The following is a 10,061-nucleotide window of genomic DNA, read 5'->3' as shown; positions in this document are numbered from 1 at the left end:
CCCTGACCAAACAAAACATAGAAACATACAAAGCAAACTATGGTCAGGGTGTGACAACATTTTACATTACATGAGCATGTTGAGAGCTTGGTGTCCACATTGGTGTTCACATCACCAACAAACTATCATTGTCCAAACACACCAAGACAGTCATGAAGAGGGCACAACAATGTGTTTTCCCCCTCAAGAGACTGAAAAGATTTGGCATGGGTCTTCAGATCAGCTACAACATCGAGAGCATCCTGAACGGTTGCATCACCTCCTGGTAAGGCAACTGATCGACCTCCGACCATAAGACACTACAGAGTACGGCCCAGTACATGACTGGGGCCAAGCTTCCTGCCATCCAGGACCTCTATACCAGGCGTGTCAGAGGAAGGCCCTAAAAATTGCCAAAGACCAGCCACCCCAGTCATAGACTGTTCTCTCTGCTACCGCACGGCAAGCGGTAAGTCTAGGTCCAAAATGCCTCTTAAGAGCTTCTACCCCCAAGCCATAAGACTCCTGAACAGCTAATTAAATGGCTACCTGTACTATTTGACCCCACCCCCCACCCCATTTTTACGCTGCTGCTGCTACTCTCTGTTTATTATCTATGTATAGTCACTACCTCTACCTACATGTACATATTACCTCAATTACCTCAACTAACCTGTGCTCCCGCACATTGACTCTGTACCGGGACCCCCTGTATATAGGCTCTTTTCTGTTATTTTATTGTTGCTCTTTAATTATTTGTTATTTTTCTATTTTCTTATCTTTTTATAAGAATGTTTTAATGTTTACATTTTTTACTTCAGTTTATGTTAGTAAATACTTTCTTAACACTTATTTTTCTTAACTGCATTGTTGGTTAAGGGCTTGTAATTAAGGATTTCACTGTAAGGTCTACTACACATGTTGTATTCGGCACATGTGACAAATACAATTTGATTTGACATTACATTACATTATTTGCTAGTTATATTTTTCCAAACACTATTTGCTCAGAAACACCTTCAGCATTGTTTCATGGTAATACCACATTCTTTGTGCAAGAGGGTTAACAATACAAGAACACTATGGTAACAGAGTTCCTCTTTTCCATCCATCATTCTCAAATCCTGTTCAGTGCAATAAACCATTGCTCTTGTATTGTCAGTTTATTACCCTGAAACAATAACATAATTACTGGAATCAGCAGATATCTGGGCAAATAATGATTTAAATGTGAGTAACTATAACTTGTTACTTTTCTGTCATGACAAGACATTAGTGTGATAGACATTTACATGATATTTCACATTTGTAATCGCAGTATATTCTGTCCAAACAATGAAACAATTATGCAAACAGTGTGCAAAAACAGAACATTCAACAGTCAGGTTTGGAGGTGCGAAGGTTGAACATCAAGGCACTGGAGTGATTAACCACCCTTGCTGTCTCTGCCTGGCCGGCTCCCCTCTCTCCACTGGGATTCTCTTCCTCTGACCCTATTGCGGGGACTGAGTCACTGGCTTGCTTGAGCTCTCCCATCCTTCCTGTACTCTTTGTGGGCTATACTTGGCCTTGTCTCAGGGTAGTAAGTTAGTGGTCTGTTGTTATCCCTATGTTGGTGTGGGGGTTGTGTTTTGGAAAAGTGGGTGTGGTTTGCCCTGTCCAGGGGTAACTTTGGAAAGGGCCCAGTGTCTTCAGAAAGTATTCATTCCCCTTGACTTATATATATATATATTTATTTATTTTAAACAAAAATAGTGTTACAGCGTAAGTTCAAAATTGATTAACTATATTTTTCCCTCAATCTACAAAAAATACCCTATAATGACAAATATATTATTTTTGAATTGAAAATTAAATACAGAAATATCTCATTTACATAATTATTCACATCCCTGAGTCAATACTTTGTAGAAGCACCTTTGGCAGCGATATACAGCTATGTGACTTTCTGGGTAGGTCTCTAAAGCAATGTTCACATTGGCGGTATGAAGTGTCCCAAATCCTATTTATTTGCATATCCGATTTGAATCTGTTATTTTTCCCGCAGTCTGAACAGCCTTCGTAGGTGGTTTGAAGTCAGATATCTGAGCAGCTAACCGATCGCTGCAGCTGTACATAGTCCATCTGTAAATAGCCCACCCAATATACCTATCTCATCCCCATATTGTTTTTATTTACTTTCTGCTCTTTTGCACACCAGTATTTCTACTTGCACATCATCATCTGCTCATTTATCACTCCAGTGTTAATCTGCTAAATTGTAATTACTTCGCTACTATGGCCTATTTATTGCCTTACCTCCTCTCGCCATTTGCACACACTGTATATAGACTTTCTTTTTTATACTGTATTATTGACTGTACGCTTGTTTATTCCATGTGTAACTCTGTGTTGTTATTTGTGTCACACTGCTTTGCTTTATCTTGGCCAGGTCGCAGTTGTGAATGAGAACTTGTTCTCAACTAGCTTACCTGGTTAAATAAAGGTGAAATATATATATTTTTCAATAAAAGATAAACATCGGATTTCTGGCCATGTGACTTGTCATTTATATACCCTCAAGTGCTTTTTAGACTGTTATTTGGCATATCTTGTTGCTTGCTAGCTACTCAGTTGACAGTTTGACAAGTTGGATCATCTTATCCTTTGAGGCTTTAAAAGTGTTCTTCCACTCTGATTTTAAACATTCAAATCAACTGGGAAACGTCCATGGCAGGCATTGTTGTCACTTTAGCTTGCTATGCAAATTCTGAGTGAAAGGAAGCACTACTACCAATCAGCCTACACTACTGCTCTCACACACACACACCTGTCATTACTATGACAACTAGCATAGCCTTATCAGCAAATGACTGCTGTCTGAACACCCATAGATCTGATTTGGTCACTTGTAACTAACTTGCTGTTTGGACAGTCAGTATTCCAAAACAGATTAGAGCATTAAGGCCTGCATTGTGAACAAGGCTTAAGAGCTTTCCACAACTGGATTGTGCAACATTTGCCATTTATTATTTTAAACATTCTTCAAGCTCTGTCAAATTGGTTGTTGATTATTTCTAGACAACCATTTCCAGGGCTTGCCATATATTTTCAAGTAGATTTAAGTCAAAAATGTAGCTTGGTCACTCAGGAACATTCACTGTTTTCTTGGTAATCTATATCCATTGGTAAGCAACTCCAATGGATATAGATTTGGTTTTGTGTTTTAAGTCAGTGTTTCCCGACCCTGGTCCCCGAGTACCCCCAACAGTACACATTTTTATTGTAACCCTGGACAAGCACACCTGATTCAAATGGTCAACTAATCATCAAGCCCTCAATGAGTTGAATGAGGTGTGTTTGTCCAGGGCTCCAATGAAAATGTGTACTGCTGGGGGTACTTGAGAACCAGGGTTGGGAAACACCTGGTTGTGCTGCTCATCCACTTTCTGCTGTTCTGTCTGCGGCTATGGAACCCTGACCCTTTCACGCTACATTGTCCCGTACATCTATAACCACTATAATTAGAATTAGACCCTACTGGTCGCCTATATATGTTTGAAAATCTAGAAGAACGATCTGGCCTTAATGCCCATGTATTCGTATAATCTCCTCCCGCCACAACCAAAGCCAGGTTCCTCTCTAGGTTTTTTCCTAGGTTCCAGCCTTTCTAGGGAGTTTTTCCTAGCCAGCGTGCTTCTATATTGCTTTCTCTTTGAGGTTTTAGGCTCAGTTTCTGTAGAAGCATTTTCTGACAACTGCAGATGTAAAAAGGGCATTATAAAACATTGTATTGATTGAACTTCACAGGTTGGTGCTTATGGGTCCTGTTACATGGAAATGTCTCACTACAAATGTGTCACTTAGCCCCAAAACCATTTATTTAGATTCTGAAAAGTTTTGTATCCTTTATTTCTTCTAATGTAATCACATGAGCGACAGGCGTGCTCAAGTCCAAACCACCACCCCTGGACTTTAAAGTTCTTTCGCCAGGTGAAGTAACTCATGTATTCTTCCTCGTTCTGGTCGAGAAAGAGAAGCTTCTTTGCCAGCTCCTCTGTAGAGGAGAAATCATCCACATGGATGAAAGAGTCCCTTGGGATAAATTGCTCGTAGTTGTCCCTGGATGGACCTAGAACAACGGGCACTGCTCCCAACTTCATAGCATTGAACAGCTTCTCTGTAGCATAGTCTTTGTAGATGGAGTTTTCAAATGCCAGGTAGAATTTACAGCTGGACAGCGTCTTTGAGTAGTCTTCGTTTTCTAGGTATCTACTAAAATGTCTCCCATAGGCCTCTATTTTGACATGCCTACTGAGCTCGTTGAACACCTGTACCCTCTTGTAGTTTGGGTTCCAGTTGCTCACTATCCAGCAGACTAATTTGTCCTTCTTGGGCAGCTCAAAGATTTTATCCTCACTGGTTACTTCGACAAGCGACCCATATGGAACCTTGATATCAGAATCCAGTCGATAACTCGCAGTCAAATTGAACAAGTGTTCAACACCAGGGATCCTGTTTGTGTTAGCCGGTGATTCTCCATTCCACCACACCCATTTCTGGAACCATGGACGTTGCTCTTGGGGCATGTTCTTCAGGTCTCCATGGATGTCTCTATGGTGGAATATGACACCGTGCGCCTTGCTGTAAAGGTTTTTATCCACTGTTAGGTGACAGCCTTTGATGTTAAAGTGGACACAAGAGTCTATGTCAAAGGCATGACCAAATGGCCACATCCAGATCAAAATGATAGTGTCTGTGTCTCCGTCATCATCGTCCTGAATGGCTGTCTGTGCATGGTATGTTTTTTGCCCTGTGTGGTTCCCAGCCATACTTATTTGAGGGCAAGGAGAACAACCAGCCTTCCCCTCGTGGGATGCCTGGTCAGTAGGGCATGAAAGGAACTTGATCTGGGGTTTGTAGTAAATTAAGAATATTCCCACGAAGCATGCCATAAAAAAACAGCCAATCAGAACAGGCCGTAGAACCCCCTGAGAAGCCGGAGTGGACATAGCTTGACCCTTTGAAAGAGAAAAGAGACCAATCAAAACCACTCTAGAATATCAACAACAACTACAAGTATTTATGGATGTGAAATACATTATAATAATGGTAGTGATTGGTTATAGCTGAAAAAGTAGTTAGATAGAAAGATTGCTTGAATGTATTATATAGCCTGAGCATGTGAAAGTTGGGTTGGTGTGTCTATAAAGTTTTTAAAAAGTCACATTTGAAATGTCTTCCATTGTGTTGTTATAGATAGTTGGCATTAAATCAAGAAAGTTTTATGCAAACGTATGCTAATTCATATTGTTAAGGTTAAAATTGTAAAGGTTATAGACAGTTTGAAGTTAGGATAGCCTGATGTAGCATCTAGAATTTTTAATGTTTTACCATTGAAGTTTATGGCCATTTTAATGCATTGCGTTTTATGCAAATATGGCTGTAGTACAAAAAGTATAAATAGTATAAAAAATATCTTCAAGTAACCTGCTGACAGGGAGTCTGCGTATTCCAAAGATGAGTTAGTGTTGATAGCTCAAGCGGTTTAACACTAGGAGAGCCAATAGCGTCATGTTGAGTCAAAACAGAAGCCTTTTTAATGTCCCCCCGTCCTTAACTTTCCCTAAATTAATCTTTTTAACACACTGTCGTTGTCAGAATCTTAATGTGACAAAAATAATTTGTGTTATAAATTAAAGCAGTTTTAAGAGGACGTCATTTTTTCCCCCTGCCCATCAATCACTGCAGGTCATTCCTTGGCAGTCAGCCTGTGCAGCTGATGATGGACCCCACTCCCCCTCTCTGAGCTTGAGGGTGTCAGGTGCCCATCATTACGTACACCTGTTACCATCATTACGCGCTTCATGGGACTCACCTGGACTCTATTACCTTATTGATTGCCTCCCCTATATCTGTCACTTCCTCATTTTCTTCACCATGTCTGCATTAATGTTGTTTTGTTCCCCGTCCAGACATTGTTTTTTTTCATGTCCGTTTATCCATTATATCTTCACTCCCTGTACTTGTCTCCCAGCGTCTGTCCTGACACTAAACTATGTATATCAAAACTAGTTTCCCACATATATAATAAAGACAAGATTAAATTGACAATAGTCTGATGGGTGAGAATATTATCAATTGTTAAATTGTATATGACAAATCCAATGAACAGCTGCAGCTTGGAATTGACACAGAGGCAGGTAAAAGATGGGCCAAAAAGTTACTTTTTTCAAATTCTCCTACAAATCACAAGCAGGTAAGATGTTTTGATGTCTATATAGTATCAGAAAGAGCAGATTATGCAGTTCCAAAGCACTTATCCTTGCCACACAACTCTTAAACATGACCTTTTGAGTTACTATATATTTGAAGATATAACTTTTTAGCAAAATTAAAGGGAAAGAGGGATACCTAGAATGGAATGACTCAACCAAAATGTGTCTTCTGCATTTAACCCAACAACTCTGAATAACAGTGCCTCTCCACGTGAACTCAACACTCAAAGAACAGTAATATATTTAAATAGAAAATATGCCATTCTGTTCTTTTGAAATGCTTTCCCTTAAATTCATGATGCTCCTTAAGACCTGTCTTTAACAAATGAATTATCTTTGTGACAGTGTTTATTTGAAATCAATTAACACTTGAATTGTGGGGTTTTAGTGTTTTTTTCATTTGTTCATATAGCCTGCAGCTACAAACGAATTAACATGCTATGGTGTTCTTTCATATACATTTTCTTTCATATTCTAATGTTACCTAAGACCTCCATAAACTCAATAAAATGAAAGGATATATTAAATGTATTCATATGACTGTTATAATGTTGGCTTTCAAAGGATGGCCGAAGGGGGGTCCAAGGATCCCAGGATTTTCTAGCGTTCAGCGCTAGAGCTGGTGACATATTAATTAATTTCAGCAAGCACATTAACTATTTATATGACAATACACCAGGGAACAAAGAATGTAAAATGCATCACTAGTGAAACTAAGGCGTCGTTCAGTGCTGTTGATAAATTCAGCATTCATGAGGACAGTCTGACTATCCTGTATGACGATGTATACAGTATGTACAGAAAACAGTGTATACCAGGGATGGACAACTGCAGTCCTCAGGGGCCTGATGATTGGAGACACACTCTAATCTACATGGAATCGTTTGAAGAAGGTCATACCAAGGATCATTTAGAATTTGATTTAGAAGACCTCTTAAAGTTTAAAAATATATATATAAATTAAAAATATATTTTCTAAATTGTATTTGGCCTTACCACTATTAGCCCAAACAAACGCGTTGAATAACAGATTCAGTGTGTGGAAGAGAGACTCCCAAAAAAAACAAAAGTGTTCTGAAGTATCTGAGCGATATAAGAAAGATTGGAAACATTTACATGTATTTAACCCTTTTTTCTTGGAACGAAACAGTCTCCATATACAGTGTCTTCGGAAATTATTCAGACCCCTTGACCTTTTCCACATTTTGTTACATTACGGCCTTATTCTAAAATTGGTTAAAACATTTATCAATCTACACACAATATCCCACAATGACAAACCAAAAACAGCTCTTTAGAAATTGTTGCTAATTTATTTAAAAAAAACAACTGAAAAATCACATTTACATAAGTACCCTTTACATCAGTACTTTGTTGAAGCACCTTTGGCAGCGACTACAGCATTGAGTCTTCTGGCGTATGACGCTACAAGCTTGGCACACCTGTATCTGGGGAGTTTCTCCCATTCTTCTCTGAAGATCCTTTCAAGCTCTGTCAGGTTGGATGGGGAACATTGATGCACAGCTATTTTAAGGTCTCTCCAGAGATGTTAGATCTGGTTCCTGAGCGCTCTAGAACAGGTTTTCTTCAAGGATCTCTCTATACTTTGCACTGTTCACCTTTCCCTCGATCCTGACTAGTCTCCCAGTCCCTGCCGCTGAAAAAACATCCCCACAGCATGATGTTGCCACCGCCATGCTTCACCGTAGGGATGGTGGCAGGTTTCCTCCAGACGTGACGCTTGGCATTCAGGCCAAAGAGTTCAATCTTGTTTTCATCAGACCAGAGAATCTTGTTTCTTATGGTCTGAGAGTCTTTAAGTGCCTTTTGGCAAACTCCAAGCGGGCTGTCATGTGCATTTTACTGAGGAGGGGCTTCCATCTGGCCACTCTACTGTAAAGGCCTGATTGGTGGATTGCTGCAGAGATGGTTGTCCTTCAGGAAGGTTCTCCCATCTCCACAGAGGAATTCTAGAGCTCTGTCAGAGTGACCATCAGGTTATTGGTCACCTCCCTTGATTGTTTAGTTTGGCCGGGCGGCCAGCTCTAGGAAAAGTCTTGGTGTTTCCAAACATTTTCAATTTAAGAATAATGGAGGCCACTGTGTTTTTGGGGACCTTCAATGCTGCAGAAATGTTTTGGTTCCCTTCCCCAGATCTGTTCCTCGACACAATCCTGTGTCGGAGTTCTACGGACAATTCCTTCAACCTCATGGCTTGGTTTTTGCTCTGACATGCACTGCCAACTGTGGGACATTATATAGACCGATGTGTGCCTTTCCAAATCATGTCCAATCAATTTAATTTACCACAGGTGAACTCCAATGAAGTTGTAGTGTAATGTGTATGCTGGGAGTCGGGAACCAAGTACAGGGAGTGCAAAGGTAATAGTAAATAGTACAAAACATGAAACACGAAAAGCGCACAGACACGAAACAGATTCAATAACACCTGAGGAAAGAACCAAAGGAAGTGACCGATATAGTGGAGTTAATCAGGAAGGTGATGAAGTCCAGGCGAGTCTCATGAGGCGCAGGTGCGTGTAATGATGGTGACAGGTGTGCATAATAATGTGTAAACTGGCGACAACGAGCGCCAGAGAGTAGACGTGACAGTACCCCTCCGTGACGCGCGGCTCTTGCCGCAGGACACCGACCAGAGGGATGATCCTGAGGACCAGGAGCGGGACGATCGCTTCTGCTGAGCCACAGAAACTTGCAGAGCTAGCTGAGTCGCAGGAACTAGTCAAACCAGCTGAGGCATGAGAGTATTATGAGATGGCATGGGATATTGTGTGTAGATTGCTGAGGAAAAACATTTATTTAATCCATTTTAGAATAAGGCTAAATTAATTTACTTTTGTTCATTTCTAGATTGGCTCTTGAGTGCTTTGTTGGGAGCTACTATGTGTGATCTGTCTGGAATGTTCCAGAAGAGTATTTTCCAGTTTTAAAAAATTAAAAATTATAACATCACCCCTATTTTTGAACAAAGTACACTTGTGCTACTCTGTGAATACGCCAAGTGCACTTTGAGCGATACGTCTCAAACAATGACCAACAATCCCTTGGAAAAGACCAACCTGTACAACCATGTTTTCACATAAAACTCATATCAAAGTCTAAAATCATACCAATCATTAACTAAGACCCATGCCTCTTTAACTTCCTTTTCCTTAGCCTTGTCACAAAAAGATCTCTGGTCACTTATTATACTATATCATAATATGGCAAAGTCATCTTTAATGAACAGATACTAACATTAAAAATAAAATATATATATATTTTTTTTACAATTTATAAATTAACAAATAGTTTATCAATGTGAAGTACAAGATTCCGTATGATTTTTGATTACCCACAATGCTCTTATTTAGAGTAACAGTTATACATAACCAGTCAAAACATTGTCATTACTTCTAATATAATGAATAGTTCCTCCTCCGAGCCAAGTTGTCTAACTTACCTTGGTATCCACAATGCCAGGAGAAGATGAAGTATTGTATCACACTGTCTACGTATACCATCCAGGTGTAGAGATCAGTGAGTGACTGAGTGACGCAGCAAAAAGCCTTGTGCCGAGCTACTCTCGGAGACGGCAGGTTAGGTAAAAAGGTGTGGCTGATATTTACGTTTCCTCTTCACCTGGTTGTCTGATGCAGGCAGGAAGTTTATCAAAGTATGAGTCTACTTTCATCATAGTTATTTAGACCTAACTCCACATTCAAAAAAGTGAACTTGGAGCATAGTTTATTCTCTCTAATGATTTCTAATCATTTTTTATTATTGTTGAAAGCTGTCAGAGACACTGTATATAATACAAGAAGG

The 10,061-nt window shown here is 39.8% G+C and overlaps 1 protein-coding gene across 1 annotated transcript; it reads right to left on the bottom strand.

The window, feature by feature from the left end:
• Positions 1-724: 724 nt before the first annotated feature.
• LOC139378443 (4-galactosyl-N-acetylglucosaminide 3-alpha-L-fucosyltransferase 9-like) lies at positions 725-9,783 on the bottom strand. Its single transcript, XM_071120618.1, has 2 exons — positions 9,700-9,783; positions 725-4,979 (listed from the first exon to the last, which is right to left on the bottom strand). Exon 2 carries the CDS (start codon positions 4,968-4,970, stop codon positions 3,822-3,824), a length of 1,149 nt encoding a protein of 382 aa, XP_070976719.1. The 5' UTR covers positions 4,971-4,979; positions 9,700-9,783; the 3' UTR covers positions 725-3,821.
• Between the last annotated feature and the right edge of the window lie 278 nt (positions 9,784-10,061).

This window comes from Oncorhynchus clarkii, chromosome 21, assembly GCF_045791955.1.
Source record: "Oncorhynchus clarkii lewisi isolate Uvic-CL-2024 chromosome 21, UVic_Ocla_1.0, whole genome shotgun sequence".
In the NCBI taxonomy this organism is placed as follows: domain Eukaryota; kingdom Metazoa; phylum Chordata; class Actinopteri; order Salmoniformes; family Salmonidae; genus Oncorhynchus; species Oncorhynchus clarkii.
This window is presented reverse-complemented; position numbering and strand designations above follow the sequence as displayed.